General features: G+C 34.7%; 1 protein-coding gene across 1 annotated transcript in view; it reads left to right on the top strand.

The window, feature by feature from the left end:
* ARID4B (AT-rich interaction domain 4B) overlaps positions 1–19,414 on the top strand; it is a 138,984-nt gene that overhangs the window by 88,412 nt on the left and 31,158 nt on the right. The window contains exons 12-17 of the mRNA XM_068981623.1: positions 2,016–2,088; positions 3,731–3,825; positions 4,832–4,929; positions 5,997–6,240; positions 6,546–6,721; positions 11,415–11,669. Of these exons, the coding sequence (XP_068837724.1) occupies positions 2,016–2,088; positions 3,731–3,825; positions 4,832–4,929; positions 5,997–6,240; positions 6,546–6,721; positions 11,415–11,669 (941 nt within the window). The remainder of the gene's footprint in view (positions 1–2,015; positions 2,089–3,730; positions 3,826–4,831; positions 4,930–5,996; positions 6,241–6,545; positions 6,722–11,414; positions 11,670–19,414) is intronic.

The raw sequence follows: 19,414 nt of genomic DNA on the forward strand, positions 1-19,414 counted from the left end.
CTTTCAGAACCTCCCTTTATAGCCCAACCTGTGCTCTCTTTTTTTCCATCACTATTTCTGGTATATTCTCCTACTTTTATTTTTTTTTGTTTATTTGTTTTTGGTGGTACCACGTGGCTTTCCAGATCTTAGTTCCCCAACCAGGTGTTGAACCCGGGCCTTTGGCAGTGAAAGTGTAAATTTCTAACATTGGCCCTCCAGGGAATTCCCTACCCTCCTACTTTGAACTAGGTTGTAGCAACATTTAATTACAAACCTTTGTTTCTATTTACTTCTGTACAAACCAATCCCTTTGTCCACGGTGCCCTTCCCCACCCTGCCCTTTGTCAGCATGACACACTCCTGTTGAGTTTTTTAAACCTTACTAACCTGTTTTCCCTGTAAAGGAGAGAACCATCACCTTCTACAAGAAAAGTTAATCACTCCGTTTGATAGTCTATAAACAGATACCACTCCTTGTAGAAATTTTTGCCTACATATATACATGCATTACATATGTGCATGTATTATTTTCTACTTGTGTTTTGCCCTACTAATCAATAGGCTCCTCAAGGGTCAGGAGTCCATCTTACTTGTACTCATACTCATAGTGTCTGTCATAGTGTGTAACATGGAACAGATGATCAGTAAATACTAGTTACCAAAACTTTTGTTACTTAGATTTATGTTAACCAAATGTGGTTTCCAGTTTAAACAGTTTTTTAAAGTTAAATACAGACTTCACTTAAAATTTTTTGCAGTAGGAATAAATTTGGTGGTTTATGAAAGTCACATATTGTGCCATGGGGGCATTTAAGAAAACACCTAGAAAACAGTATTCCTTAAGCTCACGTCTGACTACCTTACCAAAATGCGGTGCATGTGGATCATGTTTAGGTTGAGAGAAACAAATTTTATCATAAGCAAACTAATAATTGTCATTTATTCTTCTCTGCCCAATTATTAGCAAGCATAATAGTTTATCGATACAAGCTTTTATTGTCTTTAACTTCCTTTTTTCTGCTTGCTTTTAAGATAGAGGCCAATCTCATGCCACCAGTGGTTTTAGACACATGATTTTTAAAATTAGAATGATATATTTAGGCTATTAGTTGAAAAGTACTCTCCTGACTTCTACCACTCGGAATACTTTTGTTTCAACCAGAGTAACTGTAAAGCCTCAGTGTGTATTTTGAATTACTTCCTCTGCAGTTACCCCCAATCATGCTCTGTAATGGCAGGCACCATCGCTTGTTTCTCTTTTGACTCAGCACCTTGCACAGTGCCTACACTCACTGGTGCTCATTAAATGTTTGTTGATGGTCACTGAATTGATGAGTTCCTCCATCTCACCTACTACCCTGCTCCTTGCAGGTTGCTTCAGGACCAGCTCCCTACTGCCACAGCCCCTGGCCACAGCAGCAAGAAGCTAGTCCCTCCCTTGTAATTGATAAATCGGGGAACTATTTTATTACTTGAAGATTTCCCTAAGTCTGAATCTTCAGGTATTGTAGATCAAGTTTGTTCCCCACTTTACTGATTTTATAAGCTTGAAGTACTATACTGTGGGGCCGAATATAATGAAGGATAATTTTAGTTGCAGCTGATGGGGTCCTCACTTGTTTAGTTCCTGGAGGAGCAAGAGGAGAGCCCGTTTCGATGTTAAGCCCTGACCCAAATTAATATAAGTGAGAGTAGGTCTTCTTGAGCCTGTGACCGTGATTTAAAGACTAGATCTCTGATGTGGTAGAAAGTTGATGAACCATCTTGTTGGTCTCATTTCTTATATGAGCATTTACATTTGGGATTGTCACTACTGAGATAACCTTTTAGGACATAGTTCTCTGTAAAGCATAAAATGTCTAGACTTTCTGGTTTTGAATAGCTTAGTGTTAAGTAATTTTTTTTTTTTTTTTAAAAAGCCTTTGAAATATTCTAGCAAGTATTAGTCTTTGCTGTTGGTGGGAAATCTGCTTGTGTTATTAAAATGCTTAACTGAGGAAAATAATATTTTATTCTTCTGTGACTAAAATTAGGAAGAAATAGAACCATTTCCAGAGGAAAGGGAGAACTTTCTTCAGCAGTTGTACAAATTTATGGAAGATAGAGGTGAGTGTTTTTTCTTTGATTCATTATTAATGTAGATATCAGAGAATATCTTAAAAATAAGAATTCCGTTTGTTAAGCTGCATGTCACTGGTAGTCATGGCTATCATTTTGATTACCAGTATCACCAGCACCCTAGTGTAATGTCTGTCACGTAGTAAGTAGAATGTGGGATTTGACAGTATTTTGATGGATGTTATGGCCATGGACCCATAAATAACTGTATTTTGTCCTGTCTTTCCCACCACTTCTTTGGGAACCCCAAAGAACCTTTACATTAGAAAACAGTAACAGAATGGGAATCATAGTGTCTTTTTATTTGAGCCTCCATGTATGCCTGTAGAAAAGCCTCTTCTCTAAAATCACTGCCAGCCCCAAGATGTATGTGTTTGTGTATGTGAGTAAGAGAGACAGACAGACAGACACGTCATTCATTCTAAGATGGGCCATAAGCCTTCTTATGACTTAGCCATATAAAACTAAGAACAAAATTAAACCATCTGTAGAGAAAGGTGACCAAGTCTCAAGGTGAGCCTTGTCTTAGCTTTTTGAATCTGCCTTTGTGGTTCAAGAAATATAAGCATGGGTAATTAACACTAACTTTTAACTTGCAGTGATGACCTGGTCATCTAGTAACTGTGGCCCTGTTTCTTTCTTATCTGCTGTTATGAGTATAGTTTCTCCTTTCCTGTAAAGATGCTAGCAAGGTAGAGGGCAGAGGCTGAAAGCTTTCTGACTTGAAGAAAAAGACAAAGTGAATGAAAGATACTTAGAAGTGCTGCTATGCTCTGTGAATTCAAGTTTTTTTAATCCAGTTTTGTATTGTTGATAAGTAGCTGCAGGCTTGGTCTTCTTTTTGCTTTCATAAATCATAGTGGCTACTACAATGTAGTTATCTTTTTTTTTTTGTAGTTATCTTTTTATTCAGTATAAAATGTCTTTGATTTATCTGTTTATTTGTGTACATGGAGGCTTGGCCTAAGAAGGCAGGCTATTTCTTAAACTTTTTTTATATAAGCTAAATTAAAAAGTGAAGAAAATGAATAAAATCTAATATTAGAAAAAAATGAAGAATATGATTATCCCCGTCATGTGTTTTTTGGAAAGGGCAAAATATGTATCTCTATCCTGTTATTTTCTGCTAATCACATTCTAACAGTCTGATAGTTTTAGTATCCTTCTACTTTCTTACATCCTAGAATAAACAGCACTATAACTTTACTCTAGAATTACTTACTTTGTAGAATAGTAGTAAGTTAGTAAAATACAAAGAAAATAAAAGGGAATTCCCATTGTGAAGCAGTTGCCCATCAATTATCTCAACACTGTTTTCAGTTCTACCAAACATTGTTACCCTGATGTTTTAAAATTTTGTTGGTATTTTATTTTGCTTCATTTACTGTTTATTCTTTTGCTCATCGGGGGAATGAAAGTGGAATAAAATATAAATAAAGTTTCAAAAATCTGATATAGGAAAAAAGGTTTTGATAAAATGGATTTAAGTAGATATATTTTTGATTAACCAGGGATGTTTTTCTCATATAGACACAGATTGCACTGTGTATATTTGATGGTAATGTTTGAATCTTCAAAATTTAAATAAATACGAAGCCTGGTTCTGATATATCCGTGTTTTCTTTAATAGGCACACCTATTAACAAACGACCTGTGCTTGGATATCGAAATTTGAATCTCTTTAAGTTATTCAGGCTTGTACACAAACTTGGAGGATTTGATAATGTAAGTATTACGATCAGAAGTGAAACATGTTCTTCATACATGTTTTCTCATCTAAATATTATCTAAAAGTGTCTATTAACAAAAACTTAAGAATAAAAGGAAAAGAAAATGGAGAGTACAAGTTAGACTAGCTAGCTTCCTCAGACCAAATTTAAACTTAAAGATTTTTTAAAATGAGCTTTCCAGTTTACTGTTAAGTTTGTCAAACTTTCATAAGCTATCTGAGTCATAACACAGCCATGTTAGTGGAAATTCGTTCTGTGTCTCTTTTCCATTAGACTGTAAGATCGGTAAGAGCAGCAATCTCTCTTAATATTCTTTATATCCTTGATCTCTACCACTGTGCCTTACATATATAGAAAACATTATTTGCATATATATGTGTGCATATATGCAGAACTGAAGAAATTATCTTAAGGTTGCCATGGTGTATGGTACTCATCCAGTTAATACTATTCTGGGGGGAGGAAAGGTACGTTGTGTTACTAGGATTCATGAAACGACTTTATTAGCTTATAGGAAATCATACGTCATTGAAATTTTATCTGTCATTTTATGAAGATTTTGATTCAGGCATGTAGATGTTTTCTTATTTACCATAGCAGGGTTTATTTAAACGTCAAACGGGGACTTCCCTATCTATCTAATGGTTAAGACTCTGAACTTCCCGTGTAGGGGAAGCAAGCTTGATCTCTGGTCAGGGAACTGGAATCCTGCATGCCTTGAAGCATGGCCAAAAAGGTAAAATGTCAAATGACCTAGGATTTCAGCATTTATAATTCTCTGAGATTTGTTAGAATACCAAAACTTAAAAACATTGCTGTAAACCAGATTATTTTACGTAGAATTTATCAAAATTGGTATTTTCCATTCCTTGAGACTAGAAACAACAAATACAGAATTACATAATAGATACATACACACAAATACACACACATTTGGTATTTCCCAAAACTTTATCATATTCCTCACCTTTTAATTTTGAATTTTCATTTTACTCTTTCAGATTGAAAGCGGGGCTGTTTGGAAACAAGTCTACCAAGATCTTGGAATCCCTGTCTTAAATTCAGCTGCAGGATACAATGTTAAATGTGCTTATAAAAAGTAAGTCCATGTGCTGAATATAGCTATATTCACCAGTATTTTACCTAGAAAGCAGGATGGAATTTACCATGTAACTGAGGCTAGTAATTTCGAGGAAGGTTTACTAGAGTAATCACTCTATAATAGCATTTTCTAGAGTGTAGCCTATGAATATTCAGTTCAGTTCAGTTGCTCAGTCGTGTCCAACTCTTTGCGACCCCATGGACTGCAGCACACCAGGCCTCCCTGTCCATCACCAACTCCGGGAGTTTACTCAAACTCATGTCCGTTGAGTCGATGATGCCATCCAACCATCTCTTCCTCTGTCGTTCCCTTCTTCTCCCGCCTTGAATCTTTCCCAGCATTGGGGTCTTTTCACATGAATCAGTTCTTCGCATCAGGTGGCCAAAGTATTGGAGTCTTTTCACATGAATCAGTTCTTCGCATCAGGTGGCCAAAGTATTGGAGTTTCAGCTTCAGCATCAGTCCTTCCAGTGAATATTCAGGACTGATTTCCATGAATATTAGATCTGTGAGATAATCTGTGAAGAAAGTTTTTGTGCTCAGGCAAATTTGAAAAGTATTGTGTAGAAGTTAAAATGCCAAAGTTTTAAAGTTACATAAACCCAGGTTCGAATCCTGGTTCTGCCAGTTATTTGTTGTTTATGCCCTTGGGCTACTTATTTGTTCTTCCAAACCTTGATTTTCTTGTTTATAAAATGAGATAATACTGTTTGTTTCATAATAGTGATTAGTCTGATCAGCTAGTGAAATGTTACGTATACTCAGAGGTCCAGTACCTAGCATATAAATAGATGCTATTACTTGCTACTATTACTACAGTTACTACATTTAAGATGATGACTTTCTTTTCACTTTTAGCATTTTTTTAAATGAAGTTTTTTTCTTTGAAAAATGTTTCTATTTGAGTAAAAAGATTGTAAAGAACTGAATTAAAATAAGCTAGAATATTAAGGTAGCTCAATATCTGAGAACTTAGAAGAAGTGAACACATATTTTAAAAACCACAACTCTACAATAACATTTTGAAATGTTTTCCCAAATATAACTTCTTTTCATGTTTCCAGATACTTATATGGTTTTGAGGAGTACTGTAGGTCGGCCAATATTGAATTTCAGATGGCACTGCCAGAGAAAGTTGTTAACAAGCCTTGCAAGGAGTGTGAAAATGTAAAAGAAATAAAAGTTAAGGAAGAAAATGAACCAGAAATCAAAGAAATAAAGATTGAAGAGGAAGCGAATATAATACCAAAAGAAGAAAAGCCTCTTGAAGAGGGTGTTGAAAGAAAGGAGAATACTCAGCCCTCTCAGGTAAATAGGATACTGTTAATAGTCCTTTGTTTTCAGTGATACATTTTCTCCATCCTCTCTAAAGATTCCTTATTTAATTTATTTTATAAATTTTATTGTTCATGCATTTTCTTTATTACATGCTATTTTTGTGTTTGAAATAGCTGTTAGCTATTTTTGCCATTATTTTAGGGATGGCAGAAGATTGTTAAAATAACTTTCTCAGTGTTAGTACTGGTTGGTACCTCCTGTGCTAATAATTAGATAATGGAATTAGGCTGATAGTTTTTACTTTTGTTGGTTTAGTTCCTCTGATCTTTTTCTAGGGGAGTAAAAAGAATTTATTAGAATCTATGCCTACACAATCTGAACAGGAAAAAGAAGTTAACATGAAAAAAACAGAAGAAAATGAAAACCTGGAAGATAAAGATGATGATACAGCTGGAGCAGATGAACCCCTCAGCATAAAGGTAGAAGCTGGAGAAGAGAAAGCAAAATCTGGGTAAGAAGTCTGTTTTTGGTTAAGATGCATTTTATAGCTGAATGAATTTTTGTAATTTGCTCTTTGTGTGTTTTTATGAATCTAAATGTGATTGACAAAATAAATAATTGATAATAAATAAATAATTTTAATTTGTATTTATTATGCAGATAGCATTTGCCTCCTTCAGAGACCCTACTAATGCACATTTGTAGAAAAAGATCATATTTCTGATCCATTATTCTTGCTCTCATCATGGAAATTAATGAACTCTTGAGCTAGAGAAAAACAATTCTTACTGCATTAGCCCCTGCTTCATAACTAGATAATACAAATTTGGGAAGATGTCTTTCTCCAGTGTTCTGTAGATGGTATGCTGGGTATAGATTTTGAGAGTTGTAATCATTTTTTAAGCAAAAAATAAGAATGGAAAAGTGCTAGTACTTAGTTTATAAAATTGTTATATTGCATTTTATGTGATAGTAGCATTTACTTGGTTTGGTCAGTTTGAGAATTATTTAGCAATGTATCAAGGATATCTATACTGACAGTGGACCCTGCATATTATAGGTGATTTTTGGCATTTCATCTTGTTTCTGAGGCTTAAAAAAAAGCTAAGCATCCCCATTGTTAATGATTCTTCTAAATAAGTACAACTATATATTTTTTGATCATTTTCGTATTTTCTAAAATTTGGCCACAGCATGCAGACAAGCAAGGAAGAGGAAAAAATGATGCTTAGATGACTATAGTAAAATGTGTTTATTACACTTTGTAATATATATGTCTCTCTGTGTACAAATGTGTATTTCAAGTACTCCTTAGTGATACTGGAAATTATTTCTACTTTTAAGAAACTTAGTAAGTATCTTTTTGCTTAAAATCTCTTGCTCATTTTGGTGGTGGTTGGTGATTTAATCACTAAGTTGTGTCCGACTCTTATGACCCCATGGCTGCAGCCCACCAGGCTCCTCTGTCCATGGGATTCTCCAGGCAAGAATACTGGAGTGGGTTCCCATTTCCTCCTCCAGGGCATCTTCCCGACCCAGGGATTGAACTTCTGTCTCCTGCATTGCAGGCATATTCTTTACTGACTGAGCCATTTTAGTGTTCTTCTAAAATTTTGACTACAACATGGAAATAAACATGGAAAAATGAAACAAAACTGGCTTTAAATGAATATAGTTTAAGTGTTTATGATACTTAGTTATGTTTCTGTGTGTGTTAAATGTATATTTGAAGTACTCTTGCTGCTACTTGAAGACTATGTCAGCTATTAAGAAATTTAGTAAGGATTCAGCTTCTTGCCTAAAAATCTGATTTATAAATATGTATCTATTTCTGGAGCATTTACGGTGTGAAAAGCCCTGTAATAAGCCCATATTTTCTCTTTGAACTAATAATTATCCTAATTTTTCACCTTGGTACTTAAGCTTATTTTATGGTAAAAACTATTTTGTGGATTTTTTGAATTCTTCAGCTGTATGGCTTATGTATTCATTAAATTTTTAACATTTCCATATACTTTTTTTAAAATTTAAGTTTTTATTTCTGACTGCATCAGGTCTTAGTTGTGGCACCCAGGCTTCTCTCTAGCTGCAGTGCCTGGGCTCCAGAGCTCGGGCTCAGCAGTTGTGGCACACAGGCAAAGTTGCCCCGTGGCATGTGGGATCTCAGTTCCCTGACCAGGGATTGAACCTGCGTTGCCCGTATTGCAAGGTAGATTCTTAACCGCTGGACAACCAGGAAAATTCCTATGGCTTTTTATTTACTGCAGATATTTATAAATGTATCATACCACAAACAAATTTTCCTGATATGGCTGCTGTAGAAAATTTATGGGTTAGAAATATCCAACTGATCTCTGGATTTTATTAGATCAGTGCAACAGAAAATTTTGTGATTGTAAAGAATTAACATAAATATTTATCTAGTATATAAACTCTCTTAAGTAATTAGCTGGTACAAGAACTTTCAGTGTCCTTCCTTTGTAGTTCAGTTGTGTAAGATTAAATAATTGAATTTATGTAAAATGTTTGGTTCAGTGCCTGGCCCGCAGTAGGTACTAATAACCTATAATAGTTATTTTGGTCTTAATTTTGGTCCATTGTAAGTAAGGAATGTGACATCAAACTTGGGAAATTTGATTATTTGTGAGTTCGGATGAAAAAGTTCTCGTGGATACATTTGGTTTCCCAAAATGTAAAAGATAACTCATGTAATATGTGTGTGTGTTGTGTTTATGTTTTTGTGTAATACATACATCCGCTTAGTATACTAGCTACATTTTATACTTTGAAAGGCTCTCTTTCTTGATATTCTGTGTTCTTTTTGATGTATCTACTTCTGATTTTGCAACTGAGAAGAGAAGGAGGGGGAGAATATTTGCTTCGGCTGATGGCCAGTAATTGTGTTGTTTGCCTCTTTGTAGTTCAGTGTGTTATTGAGTGACTCATTTGATTTGTGTCTGAGGTTGACATTAAATGAGAAATTCTAATTTTTAATTTTTGATTGCTTTTAAAAATTAATACAGAGTATTAGGTTTTTATTCCAGATTACATAAAAGATTGCCCTGGCTACCACTGAAAGTAGGATTGTACTAGCTATTATTGGTGTTTGCCGGTTGTGTTCAGTGCTACGTGTGCGTGTGTGCTCAATCGCACAGTCGTGTCTGACTTTTTGCGACCCCATGGACTACAGCCCACCAGGCTCCTCTGTCCATGGGATTCTCCAGGCAAGAATACTGGAGTGAGTTGCCGTTTCCTCCTCCAGGGGATCTTCCCAACCCAGGGACTGAATCTGTGTCTCCTGCCTTGGCGGGTAGATTCTTTACCCTTGAGCCACCAGGGAAGCCCTCAGTCCTATATAGTTTTGGCTTAATAATGTAATGAACAGTTTAGAGTTAGTTTTTGTTTAAAACATTTTAAACTTTTAATCATCTATATCTCTTTTATGTCTTCTATAATGATTCTGAGATGCATGATAAATCTCTTTGGTGTATGATCCATCTTTGTTGTATCTAGCAGAATATGCTTCCTTTTCTCCCTGATGAGCAATGATACAATCTTCTGATTAAACAAGTAGTATTCTTTCAGAAAAAGCCTTACTGTTTTAATTTTACATATGTTTATTACATATATATAAGTCAGTTAAGTTGTTAATAGTTTATCTGATAGTTTCTTAGATATTTCAGGCTTTCTGATAATTTCTTAGCTATTTCAGCTTTACTTACAATTTTTTCATTATAGAAATGTTAATAGATTTTCAGTAGTAGAATTCATATTTTTTGTCTCAGGTTACAGCTGGATTCATTTAATTTTTAAGTACCACTTTGACTATAAACAAGTCTTTAAAATAGGAGTAATTCTTAAGAATCTTTGTAGACTTTGTGATGCATTTCAGAGAAAATTGACTCATTTGGTACTTTTGTGAACTCAGACTTAATTTCATAAGTGTATTAAGCTTCCCTTCATCCCTGCTGCCTCACTGTATAGAAGGAATAAAAAAGCCTTACAGTTCTAGTTGTGACACTATTTCTAGTTTATTTTTTGTTGCCTACAGAATTGTGTAATTAGGAATGATAAAGTATGTTATTGGTAAAAAAGTTTGCATAAAAGAATTTAAAACTAAAATTATTAGTGGAGGAAGATTTTTTTATCTACATACTATGCCCATTAACTTTTAAGGGTTAGTTACTTAGCTGTCTTATGGTTCTATTTTATGACATTTATTCATTTGTCAGCTATAAAGTGATGGATTCTTTTTGAGAGCAAACTGTTGTAATAAGGATAGACATACTGCAGAGTAAATAATTGAAGTTTTTAAAAAATAAATCTAGTGCATGGAAAATTTATAATTTAAGATTTTCCCCCAATTTATTGAATACAAATTTGTGATCAATATAAAATGAATATGATTGTTTTAGAAAGCACGTGATATTGAGAAGACCAGAATGGTTGCATTGCTGCTTCTAGAATGCAAATGACTTTCAGTTTCGTATTTGCAACTGGTCTCTCATATGCCTGTTTCTTCAGAACTTTAAAGTTGAAAGAATTGGTAGAAGAGGACTTTTGGTAAATATGGAGAAAAGAGAGCAGAAATTGTGTTGAAGTTTAGAAGACTAGAAAAAACTTGATGTGATTTTAATGTGGATAGGATTATAGGATATTCCTATAAAAGGTGAAACAATATTTCATTTAATACAACTTCAGAAAATCTGGTTGAAATTATTTTAATTATTAAAACTAGCCATTGGCTAGTAAAAACTTGTTTAAACATCTGGAGGTTGGAAATACTTGAATGAAAAATATTTTTTAGTCAGAAAATGGCTATGAGTTATGATGATTTTTGTTTTTGTTAACTGAGTTGTAAAAAAATTCTACAATAAAACATGAGGAAAATGTTAGCGTCGACCTTACTAGCTAGTTTCTTGCTGTTCAGCACAACTTCTGTTCTTCTGCCTGTTGGACATTTTCTTTTAATACACTTACTTTTCAGTTTTCATTTTCTCTGAATATATCTTTCTGTAATCATCCATGGTCATCTCATACAGTTTTAGTTTTTAATATTAAATTGAAACTCAGAGAATATCATACGCTTGGAACCTGCTGTTCCCGGAACAATCACAGCCACGATTTTTATCAATTTATGTGGTTTGGAACTGAAAAGCTTATGAAGTGTCTTTTATTAACTGCAGTTTTTTAAACCTTTCAAGAGATGAAACGAATAAAGAGGAAGAGGAAGATGATGAAGAAGTAGAGGAGGAGGAGGAGGAGGAGGAGGAAGAGGATGAAGAGGATGATGACAACAATGAGGAAGAGGAGTTTGAGTGCTATCCACCAGGCATGAAAGTCCAAGTGCGGTATGGACGAGGGAAAAATCAAAAAATGTATGAAGCTAGTATTAAAGATTCTGATGTCGAAGGTGGAGAGGTCCTTTACTTGGTGCATTACTGCGGATGGAATGTGAGGTAACTTGAGTTTTAGCTAGTGATTACTACCTAAAAAATCTTGTACAGTAATTTTCTATTTTAAAATTTAACAAATTATAGATTTATTAGTATTCCAATTGAGGTCATAGTATACCATATAAAAAACATGGAGTTTTGACTTGTAAATACCTCTTTCAGTGACTTCCTACTTACTGTTTTCAATACTTCAAATACTTTAGTCTAGAAAACTAAAGTCTGTGTAGTTGATTTTAATTTTATGCATGTAGATTAATAGGGGCAACATTGTTGGTAAAATGATAGAAAAATTTCTTTAAAAGTTAAAAGGGATTTAAGCTTCTTGAGGTCTACAAGCCAATTATGAGGCTTCTGGCTCTCTTACATTTTCATCTACCTTTCCACGGTAACCTCTTGTTTCCTTCTTAAATCATCACATTTTCTTGCCTTTAGTAGGCAGGATTTTTAAGTTGAGATTTCTTAGGAAGCTTTAGCTATTTCAGGAAGACCTTATATCTGCATTGGCAGCTCTTGCATGACATCTTGTTCAGAACCCTCAGAAATTAATTTTTATGTTTGAAACAATGATTGAAATATGAGCAAATCTGCTTGACTGAAATAGGGTGCATGGTCCAACTCTACTCACCTAGGGAACTGAAAAGCAGGACTGAGTTTTCTTCTTATACAAGTTTCCTTTGGTAATATATGAATTTTATCCAAAGTTGGCAAGCTAGTTTTGGGATCTGAGCATCTAGATATCTTTAAGAAAAACCTTATTTATTTTGGAATGTCTGATACTGTATTTGAAGTAGCCTGTGATAAGAGTTGTAGCTTTTGAAAAGATTGCCATCTTAGTTTTCAGTGGTGGTGTCATGGTGTACCTAGTGTTTTCAAGGAGGAATACAGTTCTCATGATTTCTGTTTACATTGTATTCTGTGGTTTGGAATGTGATTAAGAAAACATCATCTCCAGAGTGTCTGTTTCTTAAAAAAATACACTCTCTGTTTCTTAAAAGTACAATTTGTGTTGTCTTTTTGCAGCAGTAGGAAGCTTTGGAAGCATGTCTAATCTGATTACCTTTCCTAATTTGAGAATAGTACAGTTCTGTTCCATTCTGAAGCTTGGAAGAAAATAGCACTTAAGTCATAAGGAAATGTGTAGGAGTTTTGTTTGGGACTTTTTCCCTTTATTACTTCTAACCAGAAAGATTAACAAAGTTTTGGATTTTAAGAATACCTATCAGTATTGTTCTTATGAAACATAAGCTTCTCCAGATACCACTTTTTAACACTGTGTGTAATTTATCCTTTTGGCTATCGGTTCTTGTGCTGTCTCTGTGGTGCATGACTTTCCTCACCTGAAGGGCTATTAGTATCATGTTCAGACGAAGATACTTGAGATTACAGAGCTGCTATCAGAATATTTTGCTGTCTGTAATATTTAATCATTTTGATCTTATTAAATACAGATGTAGAGGGAGTTCCACTTTGACCCAGGATGTAAATGTTAAATATGTTAGTTTAAAATTAGGAAGGAAAAACTGTATCAGTGAAAATTAATAACTATTATGTAAGGCCCACAAGATAGATAATCTGAGATACATCATCTTTTATGTTTTTTTGTTTGTTTCCAGTTCTTTCCTTCTAGTTATTCTGCTAGGTTATATAATGAGGCAGTTTTCCTAGTAGTCTTTATAAAATGCTTTAATTCTGTGACCAGTGGGTAGAATTTAAGCATTCTCCAAGTTTAACTGTAACACAGACTTGATTATTTTCTGTTAATTATCTCATTAAATAGAGGCATAGATAAAAATTGAAACATTCATGAAATTATTCTGCAGTTAAGTTACAACTTTGTTTTGTTAAGAAAAGATTCAATAAAGGAAAGAGTAGTCCTATCGTAGGAGCACCTGGATTTTAGAGGATAGAAAGAATGTTTGGTGCTTGTGCTTTGAAGTAGATGGAGGGTTGGATAGAGAAAGGGAAGATTTTAAATTGAGGCATTCAAGTTTTTAATAACATAGAAAAGCAAAATGAGACCTAGTCCAACAAGACAAACTTGAATTAATGAGAAGGATGTCATCTACTCCTGACAACTGATGCATTTGTATGGTACGAACTTTCAAAAGAAGAAAACTTACCATCTTGATGAAGACCTGTAGAGTGGATGTCTACAGACTCCAGCATCACAGAGAAAGCAATTGTACTTCAGTAGATTAAGCAGTTATTTTTTTATAGTCACTGTTCTAGTATTTCCATTTCTCTCTGGAATAATAAATACCCAAAGAGTCTGTCTTATTGATGAATAAGAAATTGTGAGTTTTGCTGCTCTTTTACATCTGAAGCTAATCTGATGAGGACCTCAACAAATCCTCATCAGCTCTACAACTGTCTTCCTGTTACTTGGGAGAGCTCCAGCTTGATTTCTGAATTTAAACTTGAGTTGTGCAATTAGAAGTGAAGATTTATGCATGAAGTTTCATGAAAATAGTTTTATTTTCACTGGCAGTCATTCATTACAGTAGCAATTTAGGAAATTTCGTATGGAGCTGTTTGAGTTTTGTTTGATAGGAAACATTTTCCAGAAAGCAGATTTTTCTTAAGAAAAATAATATCGATCTTAGTTAGAAAAATACTGTTTTCTTATGATTTCTACATTTTTCTTTTTTATGAAGTTCTATATAAACCTTTATGTTAATTTTCATTTATACCCCTATTTCATAACTGAAAATGTCACTTTTTTTTTTAACATAAGATAGTGTTTGGGCCAGTTTGTTTTTAACTACTACAATGAGAAAAAAAACATTTTAATGTACTCACATCAGATTTATGAGAAATAGCCAGAATTCTGATCATTGCTTTAGTGCTAAGTTACTTGAGTTGTGTGAGACCCTTTGTGAGCCCACAGGCTGACTGTAGCCCGCCAGGTTCTCTGTCCATGGGATTCTCCAGGCAGGAATACTGTGGTGGCTTGTCATTCCCTCTTCCAGGGGACCTTCCTGACCCAGGGATCCAGCCTCAGTCTCTTAATGTCTCCTGCATTGGCAGCAAGGTTCTTTACCACTAGCGCCACCTGGGAAGCCCAAAATGGTAAAACATAGCTACAGAATTTTTCAGCTGTGATGACCATATGTCAGGCTGCTGTCCAGTGCTATATGGTCTTTACTATTTCACCACATGCTTGTTTACAGAATTTTAAAAACATCCAAAAATCGCATTCAATGGGAAAATACATAAGAGAAAGATAAGATCACTTTTTTGTATTGTAGTGTTCTCTTTTAGTCTTTTAAAAAATATATCTCCATACGTTAAAAAACTTAGTCATACTTCAGTAATTTTAATAGTAGGCTGTCTGTTAATTTGTTTTAATTTCTCAGTGATGTTTATATTATTAGGTATTTTTAGTATGTTTATATTTTATTGTTAGACACTTTGAGTTCTATTAGCTAACTGATCCTTTCCACTCTCAGGTTTCTAGGTCGTGCCATAAAGCATGGGGTTGATGTTTGAAAATAAACATAAAATTCATTGGCCATAACTTTGAGTGTGTTGGATTTATCTTTGTTTAATAGCAAATAACCTTGTTCAGTAATATTTACAACCTTGTGTGTTAGAACTATCTAGACTGCTTGGCATGGGATTTAAAATACATCAATATTGTATCATGTATTGGTGCTGATTTATTTTTCTCCATTTCCACCTTGACTTTTTATAACCATGGATTTGGGAATTTGACTAGAGAATTTATTTTTTATGTTGATGATTACCAACTACATTAAAGAATACCTCAACTAAAAATAAGAGACACTGTAAATTTCAACTGTAACTCAAATAACAAGTTAGTTCTAGTCCATATTATGTCACAGAAAACTGAAAATAAGGTAAATTATTCTTGAATATATTACTTGAAATGAAAAGGTGTTTCATTTTTAAAATACCATATTTTTCTAAGCAAATTAGCACTTCCTTGGAGGGAATAGGTGGAATAAAAGGCTTTCAGAAACCAGTTGGTTTAATCACATTTTTGTGAGCATGCACCCACTGTTTATCAAACATGTTTCTTTATTTGGCAAACATAAGTGCAACATCTATGAGCCAATATTGCGCTTTGCATTAAAGGTACAAAGAAATATTCCCTATTGAGGAATTTGTCCAGGTGAGGGAAGTACCCCACCAGGATTTACAACCCCCCAGTGCCCTCAGCCTCTCCTTCTGTTGCTTACATTCTTCAATCATTTCTTATAACTTTTTTATACCCCTATATTCTTCTGTTGCTCTTACGTTGCTTTGCAACACCTGCTTGACAGAACCGCAAGAATCCTGATTAAATCTAACACTCCTCCTCCTCCTCCTTGCCTGCACCTGTGCAGTTGATCAACAACCACAGTGACTGGTCTTGTTTTAAATTTATGACTGTGAACCTCAAGTGGGCATTGTATGTCCTGCCCCCGTGCCCTCCCTACTGTCTCAGACTGTTTTATTTTTTAATGGCATAATCTTTAATTATTACTATAATTTTTATTGGTATCATTAACATGTAATTATATTCAGGTGTACAATAATAACACTTTGATATTTGTATATATTAATGATCACTGCAGTAAGTGTAATTCATTCACATCCATCACTGTACATAGTTACAGAAATCTTCCTTTTTCAATATTTCTTCCCTCCTCAGAGCCCCAGCAACTCTCTCCATCCCCACTTTCAGCTGGTGACCTCATTGAAAAATTGAAAGAAGAAAATTTCTACAGAATTCCACTACATGACCTTCTTACCTATATATGCTGCCATATTTAATGCCTTCTTACCTTTCTCTTTAGGTGAACAAGCATGCTCCTATCTAAAACCCATCTTCCAACTGCCATATCTTCTGCCAAAATCAGAGTTATGGGCCCAGAAATTCTCCTCTTTTTTCTGTATATTTTGAGTTTCTTGTTCTAAACCATTCCCATCTGTATATAGACCTTGCAGTTACTTCTTTCATCTCAAAGAACACGCCTTTGAACTTACCCTGCGTTTTCTACTGTGCTGTTTCTTTGCTCCATTTCCATCTGGCAAAAATGCCTTGAGTTATTTACATTTGTTATCCACTTTTTCTATTGTTTTTGTGTAAACTCAACCCAGTAAGGCTCATGCCACCCTGCACCTCCAGAACTGTCAACTGTTCAGCCTTATTTCTTAACTTCTTACTTGCCTTACCTGTGTAACTGACCCAGTTGATCACTCTTTCTGTGATACTTTTTACATGAGTTCCAACTGCTACAGCTGCAGTTACTTTTCTTATTTATTTTTCTTTTCTGCTTTTCTCAAAATTAAAAAACCACTTCTCAGTTATTTTATCTTTTCTATCTTATTTCTTGTCTTTATGTGTTTTCTCTCTTTTAACTGTTCTCTTCTTTTATTTTTCTGGTATACACTTTAACTTAATTTACACTGTATTTCTGTTTTTCCAATTCTGATTTGAGTCACATTTTTGATGTTGAATTTTTTTTAAAATTTTTTGTTTTGCCCATTTTTGAATTGGTTGTTTTTTTGTTGGTGTTAAAGAGTTGTCAGAGTTCTCTATGTATTCTGTTTACTAATCCCTTATCAGACATGGAATTTGCATATATTTTCTCCTGTGAACCCACAGAATTGTCTTTTCACCCTTGGTATTGTCATTTGCTGTACAGAAGTTTTTAATTTTGATAAAGTCCAATTTGTCTGTTTTTTTTTTCTGTGTTGCTCATGCTTTTGGTTTGTATCCTAGAAAACATCGCCAAGTTCAGTGTTATGAAAATGTCCCCATTTTCTTATGAGAGTTTTATAGTTTTAGCTTTAATATTTAGCATTTTGGTCCATCTTGCGTTAATTTTTATCTTTGATGTGGTATTCAGCTTTTTTAGTGACCTCTTCGGGTCTCACACAGAGCCCATCTCCTGATTTGCAGATAACATGGGGTTGAGAGTTAGAGACTTGGATAGACTAGAAACGCCCACTCCTGTGGCCTCCCTTCCACTCCTGTGACTTTCCTGCCACTCCATGTTAACCTAAAGAGCTGTAAGTGAAGGCCATTTGACAGTGGTCTCCAAGTAAATATCTGTCCGTCTGTTGTAAGGAGAGAAAGGGAACATGGCCCATACCTTTGTCTCTAAGCCTCCTTACCCTCTTTGTGCACGGCTCCTCTTATGTGCCCTTCTTCATTTAACTTCACTTCATACCTCACTGCCATCTCCAAACTCTTGTCTCTATAAACCCTCGTCCTAGCCTGTTCACTTACGTTTATGATCCAAAGCATTAAAATGGAAAACTACTATGGAAGTCAAGGGTTGTATGTTACTGCTCATGTGAAAAATTGTTTTGCACCGTGTAAAATGCTTTATATTAGACAGTCCTTCATGTAGAGAAATTTAAATGAAAGCTTATAAGCAGTGAGTAAAGTGAACATAAATATAATTTCTCTTTAGAAAAATGACTTTTGAGTTGGTTAGCTTTTCAGTGCAAGTGAAAATAAACATTTCCTTTGTGAAAAAGATGAGTAAACTCAGGTATTTTTGCACTCAAATGGCTTTTCTCTCTCTCGGAGTGCTTATTTAACTGGACCTGTTCCATCAGTATTTATTATAGATTGATAGGTACATTTACTGTAAACCATTAACTTGGACCTGTTCCATTTCATAGCTTTATAGATTGGCAGGTACATCAATATGTTTGTCTAAATGTGCACAAAAATACTAACCCCCTAAACTTATCAAATATTTATAAAACAAACTTTGGGGATTCTTTTAGAAGTCAGTAGCTACATCACAGCATACAATGAGTGCCAGAGTTGTTAACCATTAACAGTAATCTTTATAGTCCTGGTACAGTGTTCTGTGATGTGTTGTTAACATTATATTCTACCTCTGCCTGAAGACCTTTGTTTCATTTTACACAGTTAAATTTTCTAGGAAAACAGATCTGTAGTATTGTAACGCCATTCTCTTATACTGTTTATGTCTTTAATGTGATGATGTGATAATATTAGTGTTTCCATCATTCTTCTTTTCTCTATTATGATGAAACCATTCCTGCTTTTTTTGGTGTGACTTGAACAGTGTTACCTGGGGTGGAAATATGAAATGTTAAGAGCATGCTTAGAATTTTATTTTTTTCAACACTGTGCTTTTATTTTTGTTTTGTTTTATCTTTCTAAGTTTATTTTAAACTTTTTTGGCTGCGCAGGCTCTGCATTGTTGTGCACGGGCTTTCTCTCGTTGTGGTCAGCAGGGTTTACTGCAGTTGCGGGCGCAGGCTTCTCATTGTGATGGCCTCTCTTGGTGCAGAGCACAGGCTCCAGGGCTCATGGGCTCAGTAGCTGCATCACTCGGGCTCCGGAGCTCAGACTCGGCAGCTGTGCCGCACAGGCTCAGTTGCTGTGTAGCATGTGGGATCTTCCCGGACCAGGGATCAAACCCATGTCCCTGCATTGCAAGGCAGATTGTGAGTCACTGTACCATCAGGGAAGCCCTGTTTTATTTTAAGTTCATGACTAAAGGCATTAAACAGTACTCAGTAGGTCTCTTCATAAATTTTGCTTTAGGTACTTTTTCACATTAAAAATAAATGTCTAAATCGAGATTATTATAGAAAATTCACAAAGTAGGTAACCTGGTTAAATTGCTTATAAAGTTTGTAATTGATAACTAGTGCTGCTTTTCTCATAACTTGGTCTTTTTTTCTCTTACAACAGATTTTACCCCATATTTTCTTACCCAGTTTAAGTGGGGAAATTCCTTTCCATCCTA

The sequence above is a fragment of the Capricornis sumatraensis genome, chromosome 10, assembly GCF_032405125.1.
Source record: "Capricornis sumatraensis isolate serow.1 chromosome 10, serow.2, whole genome shotgun sequence".
In the NCBI taxonomy this organism is placed as follows: domain Eukaryota; kingdom Metazoa; phylum Chordata; class Mammalia; order Artiodactyla; family Bovidae; genus Capricornis; species Capricornis sumatraensis.